Raw genomic sequence first — 24271 nt, forward strand, 5'->3', positions numbered from 1 at the left:
GCTCGGGTTCTTTACTTTATGTATAGTAATTGCGAGTTTCCTTGCCCCCGCGCTTGTCATTGGTAGTGTGGTTTCTTTTATTTAATAGAATCTGTGTAATGGTTTCATAAAGGTGGAATTGATGGTACCTGATCGTTTGGTATATTTGTCCAACGCTTATTATTTATAGCAAGAGCAAATGTGCATGTGATAGTGCGAATACCAATATTTAATTGAAGATTTTAACAGATATAGACAAGAGTATCAGATGCGTTGGTTCAGCGGTTTACTAGTATGCGATTTTTAGATATATAGTGTCTCCTTGTTAGGGTGGCCAACTCGCACAATATCATGACGGTCACTGTTTTTAGAAATGGGTTTTTAAGGTTCAGATAGTTGCTATCTGGTGTAATAGTCCAATTAGTTCACTGGAAGCAACCCAAGACAACAATACCTAGAATGCATTAAACTGTCACCTGAAAGTTCGGTTCTGTAATAAATAAGCGGCTTGGAACTTTAAACTGCGTTCTGCAAAAAACTTCATCGTTTGCACATTGTTGCACATTGTTTGAATAGCATTGGACCAGTGAATATCTAGTCTTGTACAAGGAGCAGGGTGGATTATGTACCTAAGGTGTTAGCGGCACCTGTAGTATTCTAAAAATTGCCCCAGTTACTCTGATGTCACGTGGATGCTTGTAAATTATCCTAAATCGCAGGCTGCCACTCTTGGTTAGACAGACTTTCTTTTGTAGCCGTGTACTTCTCTACACTTGAGTGTTTTTAAAAAGACCCATCTTGCCTCTAATAGCCCATCCTCACTTGTGGCACTTTGTTTTGTTTGTACATTGTATTGTATACTTGTATTGTATACTGATCCCGTTCTGTCCCCCTTCGATCCTAGAAAACCCTATTGCACCTTTTCAAGCAAGTGACCTCTGTTTTCTGCTACGATTGCTGTTTATTTCTTTATACTGCTGTTGATGTATTTTCTGTTATTGATTGTTAATAAAATAATTAAATGAGCGTTCCTGATTCCTGCATCCTTTAATGTCACCTTACTTGCTCGGAAGCACTAGCTTTTGCCTCCTGCTTGCCCGTCTATACTCTCTACTGGTTCACCCCTGCATCGACAACTTTGGCTATTTTCAGTGACAAATGTTTGCAAAGGCACTCCAGAACTCTAGCATCTCTAGATCTGTAAAGAACTAAGGCGTAGAGCTAGAATTAGGCGCCTTAATGTAGTAATTTTGTCTCTAAACTTTAGATGTAACTATTGTTCTCCAGCAGTATGTACACACTATTAAGGGTTTGGGGACTGATATTAAAATCCCAACGCCTCTTTTTGTAATTACATCTTTGCATTAGTGGAACGGCTGTCTTTCTTAATAGACCAACATTTAAGTTTAAAATTGTGAGGTATTGTAAATGACAATGCCATTTATTTATCTGTTTTCAAAACGAACACATAAATAAAAAGTTTGCCATTTACAAAGCCAAAAGCTCTAACTTTTCCGAAGGCGAAACCGTTGCATTGTAAATGCTTGTTAGGACTTGTGCCCTACCAATAGCAGAGCAGAAGTAGAGACTTGTCATTGTCTGATCTGAGCAAGAAGGAAAAGACAGTCCTTTTCCTTCTCAGCCCTACCCGCCCGTCCTCGAACGGCAAGGGAAGGCCGAGTCTTATCTATAGGCCTTAGCTATTTCTGCCTTCCCGGGACGCATTTTTAAGTACAAAAAGGAGGGGGTGAAACAGTGATATGTCCATTTGAAGGGGAGTTTAGGATTAAGGCTGTAGTGTCGTGGGGGGATGGCAGACTGGTTAGGGGCCACTGGGGAGGACACCTGTTTCACCTGTTGGCACGAGCCAGTGTTATGGCCAGTGCCACGTAAAGTTTGTGAATAAAAAGACACTGCAGCAGAGCGTAGAAGGGATTAAAACTCACAACTGGTGTACTGTGATCATTTGGGTCACTCACATCCTTGCCAACACTACAATAGCGGCAAGCAGGGACTGACAAGCACTTCTCCACTGCGCAGTTAACCGTCTACCTCACCTGCCTTCACCCCAGATTGCCACAGTACCAACCACGCAGCGTACTGCAGCAGGCCACCAAGGCACTGAGAGAAGCCTTCCATTGAGGTGGCCCCATAATCTGTATATACACCGGGCGACCTCCCGAACTTGGCGCTCCCACGCCATTAACAGGCTGGGGGTTCTCCGGCCCCACGCGAGGGCTTGCAAGTTACTGGACTCCCTGCCCTGTCCCAGAGGCCGACAGCTACCATGGGGTACCGACAAGCAGATGGTGAGCACAATTAGATGCATTAAGTGACAGAATACCGCATTCTATCATTTAAAAACAGTAGGAGCACGCCGTGCCCTGCTGATCTGCCCACTTAGACAACTGGCTGCATCCCGGCTAACGCTCTTCATGACCACGGGTAACGCTGCCACGGTAGTGTGACCAGAATTTTAAAGCCAAAAACCGGGACATTTCACAAAAATAGAAGGACTACAATTTTACTTCAAGCGATGAGAGGGCTCCTCAGCAGAGAATTACAGAACAGGCAGTAAGAACATACACAAAATGCAATTTTTAAGCCCAGTAGCTTGCTGTTAATTAAATTGCTTTCTTGAAACAACTGCTAACTATCCCTGCTTTGTAAAACATAAAAAACACCTCCCACCGTTTTCAGTCGACCCTCTCCAAAAACAGGGACATGAGCTAAATTTCTTGAAATTTGCTGGGACAGCTGGTTAAAAACAGGGACCGTCCTGGCAAAACGGGGACGCCTGGTCACCCTATGCCACGGGGAGCTTCAGAAGGTACAAGTTACATAGTGCGCAGTAACTGTACCAGCCTCTCCTGTCCTCTGGGCTTCTCAAGGGTTAAACTCCCGGGCCTGGTCCATGAAGCGTGTAGACTGGTTAATGTACCACAATAACTGGTGGAGATATTGCTGCCGCGGGAGCTTCCTATTGAATGACAAATTACACAGTGCGCAGGCGTACAATGACTCGCATGCGCACTACAACCGCAGTACACCGGGTAGCTTAAAAATACCGGTATTAAGGCAGAGGATAGTGCGCATGCGTTTAATGATACGCATGCGCACAAACGAGGGGTAAGCGTTTACAGACAGACGGAGAGCTGCAAACGAGGGAATACCGGTAGTTGGAAGAACCTTTTGAGTTATCTCGGGTCTTGTTTAACAGTTCATTTCTGTTGACATTCTTCGGTTTCTAACTTTAAACGCAAAAAAACAAACAAACAAAAAAAACAGCAGCTATATCTATCCAAAAGCATCTAGGTGAAATGTCCGGACGGGATCTTGATGAGGTGAGTTGCTTGCCATCTACCGAACTGAAATTATGTTGTTATAACATTACGTGATAAAACTTTTGATTTTGTGGATAAAGGTTAAGTTTTATGCTGTACCACTGTTTTCATATTTTTCCATGTTTTAAGCTCACTAGATGAAGATTTCAGTTCTTTAAAAGCTGGACTTAAAATGTAGTGTCGAGCCTGTGATAGCATGCGTTAGCGCAAGGCTTTAAGTGGGATGAAAAAAATGGGGGTCTCTCAAAGGGGTGTGGCCAATGTAAGTAAGGGCGTGGCTTAAAAACACCAAGCCAAAATTTATCTGTGCTTAGCATAGTGTCACCCGACTAGTATTTTGCTGCGTCTGTCATTGCATCCAGATATATGATACAACAAGTAACATCATACCTACAACAAGTCAGGACTATTGGCTTTGTCAATTGTTGTTAGTTGCATAAGATAAATAAGCAGCAACTGTGACTTGTATATAAGATTGAAAAGGCTTCCACTTAAAGCCCCGGTGACACCACAACAATGTTGCTGCTCCTGAGTCGCAAAAAGAGAAGGGAAATCCAGAGAGAAAATGACTCTCTTTAAAGGATTTCCTTTCCCTAAAACGCTCACCTGGCATGACATGCTGTAACTTCTCCACTAGTGAGAAGTGAGCAGTGTGAGCACACGCACATGGATGTGCCTGCTGTCTCTGCAGTCTGAAAAAACCGGACCGCCTGTGCCAGGGCACAGAACATAGCTCAATAGAGACCCGTTTCGAGGGTTTCCTTTAAAAAACTGCCGGTGCTCCGCACTGGTGAGACACAGCTCACTTAAAGCCCTGCATTAGCGCATGCGTATCGATTGCATGACACTGTTGTTAACAAAAAGAGCTTGAAGCCGGCCCGTTGCTTACAATTTTGTGGCTTCTATGACACTCTTCTTTACAGTCTCATAACTAGTCACTGCAGGCCTAGCATAATTTCTGTTCCTTCGTGTGGAGCAGAGACCAAACACTGATTATTTTCAAATTAATCTGTGCCCACCCACTACTCCTGACTTGATTGCTGTACCATATGTTCTTTTTAACTTCTAATGCCCTGCAAACAGAAAGCGTGTGACTGGCAAAAACGTGCCAATCGGGACAAATAAAATTGCAAAGTTGTATTTTCTATAGTTGGCTTTCTTTTATTTTTGCCAATTCTTCTTTTCTAACTATTCTCTTTTCAAGTGGGCGTGTATGTAACTAGTATCAGAATTATTTCCTATTCCTTCCGGCTCCTATTGAGGCTTAATGCCACAGCACTACCACTGTTTAAACCACTATCATTCTGTACAGACTACATAAGGTGCTCACCTAGAAAGGAACCAACCAAACTGACTTCTATCCCTGCCTGGGGTCATTTAAATAAACTACAATAATCGAGCAGCTCTTTTGGTACTTGTAACTCCTTCATTGACTTCTAGTTGATTTCCACTTGTGATTTAAAAACATTAGAAAAGGCCCTGCCTCGGACATGAACTAAGACCAACTTTGTGGCTCTGCAACTGCTCCATATCATTTGGCACAGGTACCACAACTGCTTGCCGTCACTAAATTGTCTGAGTAGAAGGTGGAATTGCCAACCAGTGAAGTTCTTTCTCTTGCATAACACAGGTAAATAGGAAATCTTGGCCTTTTCTTCGAGCACCATCACCCATAGAAAGTTCCAGATCCCTGCAACCCCGCCCCAACTGCTTATTACACCCCCACAGTGTAGACAAAGGCATTATACCCACACAGACACACACTAATATCACACCGACAATGAGAATCTAACAAGCAAATGATTACGTACTAAGCCACTGACCTCAGCTTAGTGGAATACCATGCAGAAGTAAGATCCAGGGCAAGCCAGCCGTCTGGAATGAATGAAAACAATTCAAAGAAAGAGCGCAGGGGGCGGGGCAGAGGGAATAAGGAGTGTAAAGAACAAGCATTTACAATGCAACGGTCTCGCCTTTGCAAAAGTTAGAGCTATTGGCATTGTAAATGACAACATTTTTATTTATGTGTTGGTTTTGAAAACGGATAAATAAATGGCATTGTCATTTACAATGCTAATAGCTTAATCTCATGCAAATGCGAGACCTATTGCATTTGCACTCCCCCCCCCACACACACAGAGACACACACACAGAGCCACACACACACCCACCCAGAGCCACACACACACACAGAGCCACATACACACACAAAGCCACACACACACACAGAGCCACACACACACACAGAGCCACACACACACACAGACACACACACAGAGCTACACACAGAGCCACACACATACACAGAGCCCCAGAGCATAATTCCAAGAGCCAATGTAGTTTAAAAATCACTTGTGAAGAAGCATCCGGGGCACTGTGGAGGCGCTGACCGCTCCCACCTATCTTGACAGGTCACTCTCCACCCTTCCTGACTGGTCACTTTCCACCCAGCTTGTTTTTTTTTTTTAAACGTAGTTTATTGATTTTATTCCACAAAACATACATAGTCCGTTACATAACCCTCACTAGCACTAATTCCCACTGCCAGTCCAGAAAGCCCTAACAGTTGTACATACAATACGAGTCATGTCTACAAGGCAACTTATGCTATCAGTGTCCCAATGTAACCTAGGTTTCATAGCACCCCTTACTTATCTACTAATTAATCCCTATTCTCCCTCCCTCCTCCCCAATCCCCCATCACCGATGCGTTCAGTTATATCTGCCTACTGCAATATGCGTGCGCAGGAGCAGCCGTGTGTTGTTCTGTATGATGAGCCTGTCATGTCTCGGGCCATTCCCTAATCGGCCATCTATTCTGCTTCTTCGTCCGGTGTCCCATAGTCGCGCAGAGCCTGTACTAGCTCTTCATATGTCTGTGCTGCTTCCAGCATTTTCTCATTTCGCTGTCTACTCGCAAGTTGATATCGTATCGTGCTGTCACTGCTGGCCCATCTGAGGAACTCGCTTTTCCACCTGGCGCTATTGGGTCCTATTGTTGCTTTCCAGTGCTTCGTAATTTCGCGCTTTGCCAATAGTAGCCCCATGTCTATAAATTTTCTAGTGATCTTGGTCTTGGGCGTATGGGGGAACCAGTGCAGAATGCCAGTGGCCATATCAAACTCTAGCTGCCGGTCAGTTATCTCATTCAGGGTATCTCCCACCTCCTTCCAGTAAAGACCTAACATTGGGCAAGTCCATAGCATATGGTCCTATTCCACCCCGGTCGTCGTGCACCTGGGGCACGCTGCATCATCTACTTTGAAATATTTCTTTTTTTTTTTTAATTTTACTTTTTATTGTTGCATCAAAAGTATCACAAATGAAAGGTAAGTACACGGGCTGGCGTCAACATTCGGCCAATGCCCGCCAGTTATGCAACTTTTCGTTTTATGTTTCCCAGGATCCCAGTCCAATCAAGTAAAAAGCGTAAAGTTGTAACAAGACGTATAGTTTGTACATAAAACTGAGAAAAAAATAAAAATAAAACAATCCCCGAAACAGCCACTTCCATGTCCACCTCCCTCCCTCCCCCAGGTCTTCCCCACCCTCTCCTGATATGTTGTCATACACTAGTCTTATCTGGGTTGTATAATACATTCCATGACATTGTCCCCCCCCGGGCTCCTCCGTCGGGCCTGTCTCACCAGACCATTCCCCCGAGGCCCCCCCTTAGGTTCCCTGCGACTTCACTCCAATCCGTGGTATTGTCTCCATTTTGCCCAAACTCTCCGAAACTTGTTTGGGCAGCCCCTGGCTTTGTAGGTCACTCTCTCCGCCGCCATGTATAAGTCAAGCCCTCTCCTCCATTCCTCTAAGCTTGGCGGTTCGGCAGCTCCCCAGTATCGTGCAATGTCTCTCTTTGCCACAACCAAAGCCAGTACCAGAAAAATGATTAGGGGGCGGGTCAGGTCCACTTCGGTTGTCAAACCCAATAAGGCCAGCTTAGGGTCGCGTGGTAGCGTAGTTCCTAATATCTCATCCAATTCCACAAATACTCCTTCCCAATACACTTGTATGATATTGCAACCCCAGAGAGTATGATAGAAATCGCCCTCCTCCTGATGGCATCTAAGGCATGTTGTGACCGTGACCTTCCCCATTTTAAAGAGGCGTACCCTGTCGAAGTAGGCTCTGTGTAGCACCTTGAACTGTATGAGGCGAAGCCTAGACTTAATCGCGACGTCGCGCGGGTGCATCAGAACCATCTCCCAGTCTAGGTCTTCCATGGCCCCGGCATCTGCCTCCCATTTGGCGCGCAAGTCTTGCAAGGTACCCAGCATATTGTTGGTCAGCGTTCTATATGTAAGGGATACTGCCCCCCTTCCTATCTGCTCCTGCAGTAGCCTACCCTCCAGCGGCGCGTATTCTGGGATGTCTGTGAGAGTGATATTTTGTGCCCTCCATGCATGGTGCAGTTGCGTGTATCTGTAGTACTGTGTGGTATGTAAGCCAAAGTCTTGCCGCAGTGCGTCAAATGTTTTAAACTCTCCCCTTGTGATCACGTCCCCTACTGTTGAGATGCCGATGTCATCCCAACGTCGGAATCCCTTCAATTTGTTAAGTTCCCCCAGCCATCTACAGTGCCACAGCGGCGTCTGCCGGGTGGGTCTCTTGTCCCATCCCATGCGTTTGGTCGCCCTGTGCCACGCGGTCAGTGTAATCTTGGTAGCCGGGAGAAGTTCCTTCCCTCCGGTTCCTCCGTATAGGTAATATAGCACGTTAGTCGTGGACCATTTCGACCTTTCCCTTTGAAATATTTCTTGATCCTCCCCAGCGTCAAAAATGTGAAGAATATAGAAGTGGACTAACTGGAATCTTGCGTTTCTTGTACCCTTCCAGGCTCTCCGCACTATTTGTGCCCACGCAGTCTCCGGGATATCTTTTCCTATATCTGCTTCCCATTTCCCTTTAAGTGTTCCCAGGGGTGCCAATCTTTCATTAAGCATCCTAGAGTACAGACACGTGACCGCTTTGAAGGTCCCCGCCGCCATCATGGTGTACTGGCAGGCCATCGTTGTTTTTGGTTCCATCAGGCCCTCCCGCCAGTGTGTTTGTATTGCCCTCGTCAGCGCCGCGTGCAGCAGGAAAGCTCCTCTCGGCAGATCAAACCTTTCCAGAGGTGTTTGATAGGGCAACAGCGCCCCGTCCTTGTACAAATCTCCCAGCATTTGGACTCCCGCTTCCTCCCAGGCCTGCAGTTGCGACCAGTACCGCCGTGTGGTAGTGCCGTCACCATACCTAGCGGGATTTCGGGGGCATACGGGTGTAATACACCCGCCCGTCGTTGCGATCGGTTCCAACACAGCCTGATTGTTTTCTCCTCCTGTGCGAGATCCCTAAGGTCTAGTCTTTGTTGCAATGCTATAAAGGAAAGGACATGGCGAGGTATACCTCGACCCCTTTTATGTTCTGGTCCTCGAAATTCTCGTGCTATCTCCTGCTTGTAAATCTGCAGTTGGGCTGCTAGATAATACAGCTCAAAGTCGGGGACCGCCAGTCCTCCCTCCAACTTAGGTCTTACGAGCGTCGCTAGCGCCACTCTACGCCGTCCGGTGCCCCAGAGGAAGGACATTATCAATGACTTCAGTGATTTAAAAATGGAGCCAGGTATCCACACTGGCAATGTCCGAAAGTAATAGAGGAATCTAGGAAGCGCTATCATTTTTAGTAACGCTATGCGGCCTGCTACTGACAGTGGGAGGGTGGACCAAAAGGCCATACTGCCCTTCAGGGCTCTTATCCCGCGGCCAATATTACCTTCCAGTAAGGCATCCGTCGTGTGATAGATATACACACCTAGGTATTTCAGACAAGTAGGCTCCCATCTCACCACCCGTGCCAGGGAAGGTTGTGTTTCTCCCTGCCGCGCCGGGAACAAACACGTCTTGGACCAGTTTACTCTCAAGCCTGAGAGTTCCCCAAAGTTCGCCAGTAAGCTTTCAGCACCTGCCAGTGCCTTGCCAGCGTCTTCTAGGAAGAGCAGCAGATCATCCGCATAGAGCGATATGTATTGCTGACCATCCCTACTCCGCAGCCCCCCGTAGTGGGCTCCCGACCAGATCGATATCGCGAGGGATTCCACCGCCAGGGCAAAGAGCAGTGGAGACAGCGAGCACCCCTGCTTCATTCCCCTTTCCACCGGGTACTGTGAGGATATCAGCGTGCCCAGCCTCACTCTGGCCACCGCCGATGTGTACAGCACTTTCGTCCATTGTAGGTAGTCCTCTCCCACACCAAAGCGCCTCAGTGCTTTGTAAAGATACTTCCACTCCAAGCTATCGAAAGCTTTCTCTATGTCTACCGACAATATCAGTGGTTGTCGTGCCTCTGGGTGGTCTTCTTCCAGCAGGCGAATTAACCGCCGGATGCTCGCAGTCGTATTACGCGTAGGTATAAACCCAGCCTGGTCTTCATGGATCAGCGTGGTCATGTGGCGCAACAGTCAGGATGCTAAGACGCTACTCAGTATTTTGTAGTCGGTGGTTAGCATCGACAGCGGTCTAAAAGATGCTGTGTCGGTGGTCTCCCTCCCTGATTTTAGTAGTGGGATCACTAGCGCCTCTCTCATAGATTGTGGTAGTCCTAGTTTTTTCGCCTCTTTGTAAACTTCCAAGAGTCTCGGTGCTAAAAGGTCAACGTATTTTCCATAGAATTCCACGGGCAATCCGTCCAGTCCTGGGGTTTTGTTGCGCGCCATGTGCTTAATGGCGCCTCGTATTTCTTCCAACTCTATGTCCTTTCCTAATTCCTTCGCCTGCTTATGGTCTAGTTCAGGCAATAGTAGACCTTCCAAAAAAACATCTATGACGAGTCTCCGGCTATTAATTTACTCTTATAGAGATCTTCGTAATAGTTCGTAAAACACTGTAGTATCTCACCCTGAGAGTAAACCTCCCTACCCTCCGCTGTGTGTAAGGTTACAATGGGGGATCCTCTTTTTGTGGGGTTGGCCAGCCAAGCCAGTATAGTTCCCACTCTGTCGCCCTCTGCATGGGTCCTTACTGTGTAGGCTTTATGGTCAAAGCTACGCAAGCGTTCCGTTTCTACTGCCACCTTCTCTTTCGCCTCACTAACCTTTTCCTGTAGCTCGGGGTGACCGGGCCTCAAGGTCTCCGCGTTGCGGAGTGCCTTGTCAGCCCTATCTAAATCTTCTAGGAGTACTTTCCGTGTTCCTGCATGTTTCCCAATACAGATCCCTCTTATGACTACATTGAAGGCGTCCCACTCAGTCGCCCTTGCTGCGGTTGTGCCAGCATTCTCCTCAAAGAACTGAGTAATTCCCTCCTCTAGCGCAGTGTGGAAAAGAGGGTCGTCCAACGTCTCGGGACGCAATTTCCAAGTGGGGACGCACGATAATTCCGGCATCCATCTTAAGGTGACCATTAGGGGATTGTGATCAGAGATCGTCCTCGTTAAATATTCAGTCCGTGTGACGGCCGGTATCACTCCCGAGGAGCGCAGCACTGCATCCAGTCTTACGTGTAGCTCATGCATACCCGAGAAATAGGAGTAATCTCAGCCATTCGGGTGTTGCGCACGCCAGGCATCCACCAACCCCCAGCGTGTCTGCCACTCTAGTCTGCCCTTGGTCAAGCGGTGTACCGGGGAGTCAAGCAGGGTGGGATGCGACCTATCTAGGGAGATGTCCATTATGGAATTAAAGTCACCCCCCATCACTATTGAGCCCGCAAGGAAGTTCGCCAAAGAACCAGACAATTTCACCAAAAAGGTCAGCTGATCAACATTAGGGGCATACACACTGCAGAAAGCAATATCCCTACCCCCTAGCCTCCCTTCAACGGCCACAAATCTATCCTCAGGGTCAACTGTCTGTTTAGTTACCTGAAATGGGACCCCCGCTCGAATCCAAATTGGCGCACCCCTATCAAATGCAGAGTATGTGGTGTTGTATAACTGGCCCCTCCACCTACGCTGTAGTGCCACCCCTTCAGCTCTTGTTAAGTGTGTTTCTTGGAGTAGTGCTACATGTATCCCTCTGCGCACCAGGTAGGCATGTATCTTATGTCGCCGCGTCATGGTGTGAAGGCCCCTCACATTCCATGTTATACATCGCAGATTAGCAGAATCACCCATTGTCCCACCGTGCCCCGTGTAGCCCTTTCCAACCACTCCCTAGGTGAACTAAGCGTGGTAATGCGTATGCATCGGTGATGAGCCCTCCCCCTTGATCCCTTGAACACCCCCAACCCCTCACCCCCCAAGAACAGGACCTAGCAACTTCCATCTAGCTCCCATCCAAACCATCAAGAACGTTAACAAATGACTACCCCAACAGCAGGCACTGTGGGTATGCCTTAAGGGCAATGAGGGAGGGTCGTGCGCCAATGGGCCGCCGCCTTCCTATCGCACTCTTCACGGTCCAACCAAGCCCAAATTAGAAGATGCCCCAACCGCCACCTATCTCCCATCAATAATCGTCAGCCCCCTCCCAGAGCTCACAACAGGAAGTCCACCACAGTCTTCGTTTTAGTCCCCTGTAGCTCACCAGACTCGTCTGTCCTTCATCCAGCATGCCGTCTGCCGTCTCCGGGGTGACTTTGGGCAAGGTTACGCTGTCCGTCTCTGAATGTTCAGTGTCCGACTCTGCGCTGCCCTTTTCCGATTCTATGTCATCCTGCGACGGAGAGTCCTGAGTTCCTGACAATGCGGATACTGCTCCCAAGGCATCTCTTCGTTCTGCTGCCGTTTGTGATGGAGAAGGTCTCCTAAACCCCCTCTGCCTGTTACGGATCCTTCGTGATTTCCGCGGTCGTAACCCTTCTGTGGCAGGTCTCGCTCTCTGTTCGTTGTTATCTTTTCCGGCCTTGTATAGTTCTAGCCATGCACACGCGTCACCTGGAGTGTCGAAGAACCACTTCTTGTCATCGACAATGACTCGCAGTTTAGCCGGGAAAAGGAGGGAGTATTGCAACCCCTCATTTCGCAGTTCTCTTTTGGCAGCTAGGAAAGAGGTCCGCCGACGTTGTTTCATAAGTATAATCCGGGAATATTTTAACCTTGCTATTCCCTACTTGGTAAGGGCCGTTCACCCGTGCCTGTCGAAGCAGTTGGTCTCTATCTCGGTAGTGCAATAGGCGGGCCACTACCGGACGGAGGGGTCGACCCTGCTGCGGGGGCCTAGCCGGGACTCTGTGTGCACGCTCCAGTGTGTAGAAAGTGGAGAGACCCTCCGGCGCCACCTCCGCTTGGAGCCAAGTCTCAAGGTATTGCACCATATCTGGCCCTTCTGTTTTCTCTGGCAGGCCCACTATCCTAATGTTGTTCCGTCGATTACGCCATTCGGCATCTTCCGCTCTTCTTTCTAATGCCTCAACACGCTCTAGTACGTTTGTCATGGCGGTTTTAAGGTCTTTCTGCGATGGTTCTAGGGAGTGGAGTGCACCCTCTATCGTTTTAACCCTGTCGGACAGTTTTCCATGATCGGCTCTCAGCAGACCCAGTCCTGTGGCCACTTGCGCAATATCTTGCTGCAGCGCTGTTCGGGAATCCGCTATCGCGGTCAGGATTTTGTCTAGTTGGGGCTGCAATTGGGGGTCTCGTAGCTGGCCAGGGTCCGTTTGCTCCCCTCTGTCTGGCAGTTCACTATCAGAGCTCGGTTGAGCACCACTCTTGTTCCCTTTAAGCTTCCCCATGTTAGGGAGTCGCCGTTCTCCTCATTCACTTTGGCAGAGCGGTACCGTCCCACACTGATGTCCCTCAGGCCGCCCGACTCCCCTAGGCCACGACGATAACACCCATCCGGCTTGCAGTCCAGAGAGTCCGGGCTCAGGTTCAAGAAGAAAGCGGCTGGGGGGAAAACGGTCCAGAGAAGAATCCGTCTGGGCCACGGCCACGCAGTTAGTATCCCCAGCAACCTTGATCAGGCCAGGTCGTGTCACTGCTGCAAGCCCAACTACAAGGTTCCGGAAAATTTCGGTACAAGCCGACCATGGTCGTCAAGGCCCACCCCAGGTGTCCAGGATGAGTGTCCCGTAGTGTGGGTTCTCCTCAGGCCTCAGGGTGCGGGTATAATGCGGCCGCGTTCTGTAGTACAGGGGCTTAGTAGTGTTTGTCCTGAGCGTTTGCAGGTTTGTCCCCCCCGGTCAGCGCCACCTGTGCTTTGTTCATACACCGCTTCTAGGAGCAACTCAGATGTCGGCAGTGCAATGGGGATTGCTGCATGTCCATGGGGCCCCACAGCTCCTCCAGGGGTCTTCGCCCAGTTCCCTTCGTTTGCCAGGGCCGCTGCGTATACCACCCCACCCCACCCCGGCAGCAGCGGTAATGTTCTTCCAGACTTCCACGGCAAAGTGTGGGGCCGCGTCGGCGCTTTCACCAGCCGCCGCTTCCTGCCGTCGTCTGCAGCGCTCAGTAGTCCCCAGGCTGGCACACCTTCGCCATGAATCCGGCCAGTCCCGGGGGTGTCTCCATGCCGTCACTCCGTTGCTCTCAGGCTGCAGCCCCGGCAAGTCTCTCTAGGCCCTCCAGCGCAAAGTCTTTATAGGTCCCCCAAGCCCCACCGGGCCGCGCACATCTGGTGGCATATGGGGGACTAGGAAGGCACAGAATGGCGTCCCCCGTCGTTCACCGCCCCAGGAAAGTATCGCGGCAGCCGCCGCACTAGTGATTTCTACGCGGCCGTCCCCGTTCTCAGCGTGCCGGGGGGGCGGCCAGCAGCTCGCAGGGGGTGGCTCACCTTTCCTGCCGCAGCGGGGTGGGCCCGCCCCCGGCACCTCGCAGACCGCAGTCCCAGTCGCGGCCGTCACCGTTTCTTCGCCCACCAGGCCCGCCCGATCAGCTCCACCACACGAGGACAGCCCCGGAGGGTACCGCCATCGATAGCTCCGTGTCGGCCGGTCCCCGAGCGGCGGCCCAGCCTCAGTGCGGACCGATCCGACGTCCCACCGGTCCTCGCCTACGGTCTCTCCGGCCCCCAGCCGCTTCTCCGTGCCGTGCCGCCGGGCACCGCCGTGACGATCGAGGGCCGGGCGCGGCCCTAGGTCCGCTCTCAGCCGCGGGCGCTTGGGGCCTCAGCGCTCCTCTCCGTCCGCCATTTTGGGTGTCGACCTATCCTGTGCACCGGCCAGCACGCCGGTGATCTCCGTCGGGTCCTCGGAGCAAGCTCAGCTCCCAACCACAGCTTCAAAGGGGGGCAATCCCGTCCCCCACCGTTTAGTGGGAGATGGGGTCTCAAGGCGCTATATGCCAGGATTATGAAGGGCTTGGTCGTGGAGCTCAGCGCGTAGCGCCCGTCACCATCAGCGCCAAACCACGCCCCCCTTCCACCCAGCTTGTTATGCCACTTTCAGTCCATCGTGATGTAACACGCCACCCGTCGTAGCAAGTCACTTGTCAGGCGACCCTCCATCATTCACTTTCAGCTCTTCCGGACAGATTGCGTCCACCCGTCCTGACAAGTTACTCTGGGACTTTCCTGACAGCTGCTGTCCTTCAGTCGTCGTGACCGCGTACACCCATCCTGACAGGACGTCTCCCCCTGCAAAGTGCCCGCAGCACTCACTCCTCTCAATGCGTTGGCAGGGGGCACAGCTCCTAGAAGCGGCGGGCAGCACTGTAAGAGAAGCCATGTACTCACCAGGAGCAGGGCGGCCGCCATGGGCAGCAGCAGGGGCGGCAGCGGTGCCCATGGGTGGCGGCTGTCCGTGCCGGGGCAAGAGGCTGGGTGCTGCTAGAGGCGCTGCTGCCGGACGGGGAGTTCTTCTGTGCGCTTCCCCGCTGCCTCTCACTGCCCCTCCTCTCCTAGCCCTCCCTCCCTTCCTCCCGGCAGCCGCTCGCGCTTCCTGAGCCTAGGTGCGGAGGTAGCAGCCGGGCTCCCGCCGGTGTGCCGTGCACAGAGGCCCGGGGCACAGGCAGAGCTCAAGCCGGGACAGGCTGCGCGCACGAGAGGGGGCTCAACGCCACAAGGGGGGCACTGCATAGCGGAGGGCGTGGAGGTACTGATGCTGTGCAGCGAGGGGGCATACTGGAGACACTGAGAGCTCGAGGGCAGAGACTCCGAGCAGGGAGGGGCGGGGCGTTGGGGTGGTTAAAAAGGAGTGAGCAGTGGATCACCCCCAAACAGGATGGAAGACAGTTTGTGAGGTTAGAGTGTGTGGGTCAGCTCTGTTAGCGATACAGTGTGTGGGGCAGCTCTTTTGGGGATAGAGAGGGGGAGAGGCAGCTCTGCATGGATTGAGAGGGAGTGTGCGTGAAAATATAGAGGAGTGAGCAGTGGAACACCCACAAACAGGAAGGGCGACACTTAAGTGTTAGAGTGAATGGGGTGGGGGGCAGCTCTGTTAGTGATAAAGTGTGTGGGGCAGCTCTTTTGGGGATAGAGAGGGGGAGAGGCAGCTCTGGATGGAGTGAGCAGGGACAAGGGAGTGTGTGCAAATATAGAGAGGAAGCTGGTGTAAAAGGGAAAATACACAAGGCGGCAGAGAGGCGCAAACACCTGACTGTGTGAGGGAACGAACCTGAGAAATGCACACGTCTGCATGACGTAAGGGATGCCGGCGGCGTCATGAACCGCGCACAGTATGAGCTCGCGGTACAATGTACACCGAACGCACGAGAGCGGCCACAGTGGAGAGTGAGAGATTCGATGCAGATTGGTGCGTGAGGAAACGCACGCGCTGCTAGATGCGGAGGAGTGCACAACATGCAAACGTTAGAATATGAAGGATGTGCACAAGAGGTGCTGCACATAAGAGGGATGCTTGAAGAAACACATGGGACGAGTGAGAGGAATTATGAAGGGCAGCACAAGGGAAGGCACAGAAGGTGCATGCCACATACATGGATGGATGTGCATGAGACAGCACATGGGGATATATATATACACTTCTGCATTAGGGAGTTCCAGCATGGTGCAAGGGTGCATAGAGCCCAATAGTATGTCAGCGTGGTGCAGAGATCAGACGGTCTCGATCAGCACGGTGTTACGGAAAAAAACAAGCTCTGCCTTTTGTCGTTTAGCCCCGTCCTTTTCAGACTGGGCGCACGGACTTCCTGTGGCATAAAAGGTTCCTTATCTTCTTTATGGGGCCATCTGGACCCATAAAGAGGATAAGAAACTTTTTACTGAAGCAGTAAGTCAAGGAACCCAATCTGAAAAGGACGTGGTTTAAAGAGAAAGAAGAACATCACTAGGACCTCTTCTCCAATCGCTGGCCACCGTTTAGGAGGCCAGCCAATGGAGAAGAGGGGTGGGGCTTAACCTCGCTAGTGATATTCTCTCTATCTCATTAAATCTCGCCAGCGAGACTACGCAAGCACAGGCTGAGACCTAAAAAAGGGCTGATCTCTCAGCACAGGTGTTGGAATTGGAAAGAGTGCATAGCTGGACAGGGGCACCAAGAGTCTGACGGCAGTTAACGGCGGTACAAGCACAACTGGAGGGGCTGGACCTCGACAGGGCAGAATATGCAGCACTGAGACTCAAGCACTCCTACTATAGCGGCGTGGACAAGACGGGACGTATGCTAATGTGAGAAGTTGGCCTGATGTATGATGTTCACTATTCTAGTGAGCATCTTGTATCAGTCCAAACAATCCCTTATGGTGGTGGTTGTAAAGTCAACCTTATAGACAAGCTATCCTAGGGGTAGCATGGACTAAGCAGCCTTTAGGCTAAACTCAACAGCTCCTACCTTTATTCCAAATCAAGGGGCTGAATTACCTGCTAGGTCCCTCCTATGTGTGGGACCCAGGAAGGGGGTGGTTACACCCCTTTCCCTTTGTCCAGTTTCGCGCCAGAGCTGGGGCTGGAGTGCCCCAGAACCGGTTTGACTGGATTTTGCATGGGACACCTTGTGTGCCCCAGGCAGTGTCTAGTTTCTTTCAACCCTCCCTGCTCCAATCCACTATCTCCTGTCTGGGGTGGTGTAGCACCTCCCTGTGACAGGAAACTCTTTGTCCAAGCCTCCCCTGCCAGGTTTCGGTCAGCAGCAGGAGGCCAGACTTGTGTCGGGGCAGCAGCATCCATTTTGTGATGCTGAGGCTCTGGTTAGGATTAATCGCGTTTTAAGTAAAGTAGCATGTCTTTTCCCTCTAGAAGGGTGGAATGCTACCCCCATCGCCAGAACTGGCGAGGGGGTAGTATGACACCTTACACGACATGTTTTGATAAAGCCAAACCAAAGTTAGCAATAACCGCGAGGATTATAATGCACTGAAGAGTATATGGTATGGCAATACCCTGGAACAGCTTTAAGGAAATGGTTCCGAAAGCTGCAGACAGGCTCAGCTCATGCTAGAGCACCACCTCACATAAAACCAAGCACTCTGCCTCCAGGATTGTTAAGACCTGCCATAGGAGTGACTTATAGGTATATATGTGTCCAGATATAGGTTTAGATACAGGTATACTATATCTAAGCAAGGGGTGATTACACGACCTTGCCCCAGCTGAGTGATCAGCCAGTTATGTCAGTTTGGATGGCCAACCAGGGGTGGCAAAAGATATGCTGCAGCCCCTGGTAGGCCTTGGATGCACCTATGCCCTAGGTACCAATAGTACACTGTACAGGGGCTGATAAGGTGTCCAGTACCAAATTGGTGTTGTACCTAAAGTACATGTCTGTGAATTTAGAGAGAGAGCAGCAGGCTGTGGGTCTGATTAGCAGGCCCACAGCCACATTAAGTCGAAAACCAGTGAAGCAAAAAGCAAAAATTGGGGTGACCATAGGAAAGCAGACCCTACTCTCCTACAGTGGCTAACAAGAAATTATCAGTTAAAATTCCAACAAAAATATTTTTACAAAATGTGAAAGCCAACAGTAAGTAAGGTAACCACGAAATGGTACATAGATTGCGTTTGTCTAAAAAGGGATGGGCGATGTAAACATTTTGACAATACTGGTACAGTTATTAGTTAAAATTTCAACGAAAATAGGATAGGGATTCAGGAAAAACCAAAAGCTAATAATAGCTAAAGTGGAGTCAGTGTACAGAAAATGCATGATGCTAGGGTACTTATAACAAACCCATTTGTTGCGATGTAAATATTTTGACAATGCTGGTACAGTTATTAGCTAAAATTGTAACAAGAATAGGATAGGGGTTCATGAAAAACCAAAGGCTAACAATAGCTAAAGTGGAGTCAGTATACAGAAATTGCATGATGCTAGGGTACTATAACAGACCCATTTGTTTAGATATCTCCTCATGCTCATTTAAACCGGCTGCCACCGAGTTCAGAGTGTGTATCCACTTGCATTCTTTCCTGTTGAGGGCAGATGTCATGGACCCACCCCTGGGATTAGCATTGATTTTTTTCAACAACCCTCCAGCGTATGTTCTCTGGACTGTGGTTTTGGCTAGTGAAGTGTTCCACTAGTGGTGCGCCCTGAATTTTACATCTGATCTTACTCATGTGTTGCAAGATTCTCATTTTCACCTTTTGTGTGGTCTGCCCGACATATGACATGTTACAGGGACATAAGATAATGTAAATGACATTGGTAGTATTGCAGTTAGTCCGTGAAGGCAATTTGTACGTTTTGTTTTTGTGTAAGAGAGAAGGGCCTTCTATGCTGAGTGGACATACTTTGCATGTTCCACATTTGAAGTGGCCCATAATCGGTGGAAGTCCCAATTGGTCTCGTAAGTTAAGTGGTTTGGGAGGTTCAAGGAAAGCCTTAACAACACTGTCTTTTACGTTGCGTCCTCTCATGAAGGCAAACAAGGGGATTTCTTCCATATTCAGTTCTGGTGCGACCAGATTTCAGTATTTCATCACGTTTTTTTTCACCATGTTGGTTTTAGAGTGAAGGGGGTAACACATACTATGTTGCTAGTTGCTGGTTTCTTATCCTTGGGGTCTAGGAGTTGTTCTCTGGGGCAATACCAAGCCCTCTTTTTGGCGCTTTTGAGTAGCCCAGGGGGTAGCCCCGTTCACGTAGGCGTTTGGTCAATACTTCACTTTCTTTAAAGAAGTTGAGCCTTCTGGTGCAGTTTCTTCTCATTCGCAAATATTAGCTATAGGGCAGGTTGTCTCGTAGGTTTCGTGGGTGGTGTGAATCGTATTTTAGCAGCGTGTTCCTCTCTGTAGCCTTCCTGTAGAGGGCACAGTAGATCATGCCATTCTCCACCTGGAATGAGAGGTCTAAGAAGGCTATGGTGTTGCGATCGTAGGTTATGGTGAACTGGATATCGTTGCTTCTTTCATTGAGCCACTCGAAAAACTTTTTTAGGTTAGATTCTGTGTTAGTCCAGATCATAATGACATCGTCAATATACCTCTTCCATATAGTTATTGAGTCAATGTATGGATTCTCATGTGTATACAATTGCTCCTCCTCGTAGCTGTCCATATATATGTTCGCCAGGCTGGGTGCATAGGTCGCGCCCATAGCCACTCCCTTGCATTGGAAGTAAAATTGTTGTTTAAAGATGAAATATTTCTTTTTCATGGCAATTTCTAGGAGGTTGATCAGAAAACTTGTTGGTATCCAGTGGGGAGCTGGGCATCTGTCCAGTGTGGCTCGAATGACCTCAATGACCTTGTTTTGGGGTATGGAAGTGTAGAGCGAGGAAGCAGGCAGCAACACCTTTCAAACCCGCCTCTTCATTTACGCCTGGATCATACTGTATGAGTCAACGCATATTGGCATTTGAGCAGGTCGTAATGCAAGAAGTAATGGCGCAACGTAAAAGACAGTGTTGTTAAGGCTTTCCTTGAACCTCCCAAACCACCCAACTTACGAGACCAATTGGGACTTCCACCGATTCTGGGCCACTTCAAATGTGGAACATGCAAAGTGTAGGAAGGTGAATACCTGACTATGGTTACCCCATATTTTTTTGCCTTGTGTTTAGCTTTTTTTGACTTAGTAGGCCTGGGATCCTGCTAATCAGGGCCCCAAGCTATCTGCTCTCTCTGTAAAATGGAATCCATGTACTTTAGGTATATACCTAATTGGATGTTGGGTCACTCTTATGAGTCCCTGTACAGTGTACCATAGGTACCCAGGGCATAGGTGCACCCAAGGCCTACCAGGGGCTGCAGCATATCACCCCCCTGCTTAGGTATAGTATTCCTATACCTACCCTTATATATAGACACATATGCACCTATTAGTCACTCCTATGGCAGGCCTTAACAATCCTGAAGGCATAGTTCTTGGTTTTATGTGAGATGAGGCTCTAGCATGAGCTGAGCCTGTCCGCAGCTTTCGGAACCATGTCCTTATAGCTGTTCTAGGATATAGCCATACCATATACTCTTAAGTGCATTATGAACCTCGCGGTTAAATGCTAACTTTGGTTTGGCTTTATCAAAACATGTCGTGTCAGGTGTCATACGCTTTGGAATACTACCCCCTCGCCAGTTCTGACGACGTGGGTACCATTCCACCCTTCTAGAGGGAGAAGACCTGTTGTTCCTACTAATCCCGGTTAATGTTAACCTTAGCCTCAGCATCACAAAATGGATGCTGCTGCCATAGACACAAGTCTGACCTCCTGCTGCTGGGAGTCCTTCCAGTGAGGGAGGCTTGGACAATAGGTTTCCTGTCTTTGGAGGTGCTAGCACTACCCCAGACAGGCCATAGTGTATTGGGGAAGGGAGGGCTGAATGAAATGAGACACTGCCTAAGGCGCACAAGGTTTCCCATGCATAGTCCGGTTCAAACCGGTGCTGGGGCACTCCAGCCCCAGCTCTGGCACGAAACTGGACAAAGGGAAAGGGGTGTAACCACCCCCTTCCCTGGTCCCACCCATAGGAGGGACCTAGCAGGTAATCCAGCCCCAAAATTTGGTATATAGGTAGGAGCTGAGTCCCAAGACTTTAGATTTATTCTTACTGAAACTTGAAACGAAACTCTGGACCTTCGACGTTCTACCTGAAGATAGAAGACTGAAGAAACTCCCTTGTGGTCAAGGAGTGACCACCCTGTGCAAGCAGGCACCATCAAGCGATCAACGGTTTGCTTTGTCGACGCTCCCGCCGGAGCCCGAGCACAGAGCCTGACAAGACCCGGACTTCCAGACTTCCAACAGCCCTATCTACAGTCACAGCAGAGCTGAGACCCGTGGAGGCGACGAGAGACGTGGGACCAGCCATCTTGGAAAGCCAGCGAATTGCTTTCCGTGCAACTTCTGAGGCACCCTTGAAGTTGTGCATTGGGGATTGAGAAGCCCCAGCCCTGACCACCAACTGCACCGAAGATCAGCCCTCCACACTCCACGAGTTCTGCGTGGGGCCCTTCTGCATTTTCCTGCTCGACGCGTCTGTCCGGTCACTTGCCCGTTGGCTAGTGACCTCTGTGACGACAATCCTTTTGATTTACACCGCTGGTCTGGTTGCTCCAGACTGGCCTCTGCTTCCCTGAAAAGGAGAAGCCCATAAGACCTTGCTGGTCTGATCCTGAAGCCATCTTCGATTTCAGTGTGGGTTGCCTTTGCCAAGGCTTGTTGACTCCACCCGGAAGCCGACACCGCCGACAGCGAGAGCCTTCGTGGGACAGTCCGTATCCAGCTCCTAGTCGTCGTTGACACCTCCTGGTCCACGTGGCTGCAAAGACAAGCTTCACGACATCACCTGATTGCTTCGCGACATCGCCTGGTTCCTTCCTGGACACTGTTCCCTCTGCTTTCAGGTACTCTTCATCCTCGATCCGCCCTTGGATCCAACTGGACACTTCTCTCCTGGTCGCCTGCAGCATCTTTCTCCAAGGCTCCATAGGATTCAGCGACGAAACCCGACACACTTTGACACCTATGCACCCGCTTCCTGTGGGTGAGGTAACGCGCGTACTTCGGTGCTCCTGTGGGTATTTACTATCCTAGTGTCTAACTTTCAAGTAGCTTTCTCCTTGTCCATCCGGAAGTGACCTAAAAGAAGTAGTTTCCATTTCTTTCGTTCCCATTCTAACTCTATGGTAACTCGTGTGTGTGTGTAAAGACACCGCACGCGCATCCAGTGGGCCTCCTGCTCCCTATCCTTTGATAGTACAGCATAGCCCCAGCGATTTTCCAGGCCCTAGGCCTATCCTTGGTTCGTGACGTGGTTCTTATACCACTATTTTAGTATATGGTTCGAAGTGCCCCTAGGGCATTACTGTATTTTGTGCAACTTATTGTATGTTGATTAAGTATCTTGTTATGTGCTTGTGCCTCTGACCTAATAAAGAGTTTCGAGGATTAGTTTAGTAATAAATACATATATATATATCCTGTGTGGTGTCCTTTCATTTGGTATTAAAGGGATTGCATATGGTAAAACAGCTGGGTTCACATGCCCTCTTGAGTTTAGCCTAAGACTGCTTTGTCCATGCTACCACTAGGATAGCTGATCTATAAGGTTGACTTTACAACCATCACCATAAGGGTTCTTTGGACTGATACAGGGTGCCCACTAGAATAGTGGACATCGCATATCAGGCCAACTTCTCACACAAAGTATGTCCACTCAGCATAGAAGGCCCTTCTCTCTTACACAAAAACAAAACATACAAATTGCCTTCACGGACTAACTGCAATAATACCAATGTCATTTACATTATCTTATGTCCCTGTAACATGCCATATGTCGGGCAGACCACACAAAAGGTGAAAATGAGAATCTTGCAACACATGAGTAAGATCAGATGTAAAATTCAGGGCGCACCTCTAGTGGAACACTTCACTAGCCAAAACCACAGTCCAGAGAACATACGCTGGAGGGTTGTTGAAAAAATCAATGCTAATCCCAGGGGTGGGTCCATGACATCTGCCCTCAACACGAAAGAATGCAAGTGGATACACACTCTGAACTTGGTGGCAGCCGGTTTAAATGAGCATGAAGAGATATCTAAACAAATGAGTCTGTTATAAGTACCCTAGCATAATGCAATTTCTGTATACTGACTCCACTTTAGCTATTGTTAGCCTTTGGTTTTTCCTGAATCCCTATCCTATTTTTGTTGCAATTTTAGCTAATAACTGTACCAGTATTGTCAAAAAGTTTATATCGCACATCCCTTTTTAGACAAACGCAATCTATGTACCATTTCGTGTTTACCTTAGTTACTGTTGGCTTTTACATTTTGTAAAAAATATTTTTGTTGGAATTTTAACTGATAATTTCTTGTTAGCCACATTACACTGTGCCCCAAACCATGGTGTAATTGATAGCTTGGTGGCAACCGCAATCTATGTATCGTTTTGCATTTATCAACAATAATTGGACTTGCGTTATTGTCACACCCTGTGATTTACAGAGATCACCATTGTCCGTAATGCACCTTTTCCAACCTGTTACAAAAATGTGAAGTGCACTATGCTACAATGTGTGGTGCATCTTTGACTAACAGATTGTGATGTTCTCCTCCCTACAGCATTGATAGCGACTTGTTTTTCTCATGCATAAAAGGGTCTTGACAACCAGTTGGATGTGAAGCACGTGAATAATAAGTTCCCCGTCACGCTCTGTTCCAGACACCAGCGAGATCTAACCACACATGGGTCCACGGTGGTTTGGGTCTCTCTTTGTCAGAACCGATCACCGCACTACATTTCTTGAATTTACATCCATCACGTGCGCCGCGTGAGACAGCTATTGGTAGCGCGTCGTTGCTTGGCAACGAACGCGTTTCAACGTGCACGCCACAGCCGTGCTGCTTATAACCGCTCTGCAAACCGCGAGCTGTCCGCTACGAACTAATGCAGCTGATGGGAGGGACATAGCACCTCCTTATCCGCAGATTGATTTCGCCAAGCCGGGTAAGCGCAACTTGACTGAACCTGCCCCCGCCTCCCCCCCCCTGAGCACCTTCACTTGTTTGTGTGTCGTTGGCACTGCGTAATTTAATCTCCCCATTTGTTTACACACCTGTGCCCCCGGCTCTAGAGACCTTACGTTATTTTCCGTACTGGGCACTGTTAAACCTCTAAATATCTTTCTGGCAGTCGGATTAATACACACTTGTTTTTAATCTCACTAGCATTAAACACATGTGCCA

The 24271-nt window shown here is 49.3% G+C and overlaps 1 protein-coding gene across 2 annotated transcripts in view; it reads left to right on the forward strand.

Annotated features, from left to right (window-relative positions):
* Positions 1-3108: 3108 nt before the first annotated feature.
* LOC144799656 (zinc finger protein 10-like) overlaps positions 3109-24271 on the forward strand; it is a 292331-nt gene continuing 271168 nt past the window's right edge. For both annotated transcript variants that reach the window (XM_078671110.1, XM_078671112.1), the window contains exon 1: positions 3109-3323. In XM_078671110.1, the coding sequence (XP_078527236.1) occupies positions 3300-3323 (24 nt within the window). In that variant the 5' untranslated portion in view covers positions 3109-3299. The remainder of the gene's footprint in view (positions 3324-24271) is intronic.

This window comes from Lissotriton helveticus, chromosome 12 (genome assembly GCF_964261635.1).
Source record: "Lissotriton helveticus chromosome 12, aLisHel1.1, whole genome shotgun sequence".
NCBI lineage: Eukaryota > Metazoa > Chordata > Amphibia > Caudata > Salamandridae > Lissotriton > Lissotriton helveticus.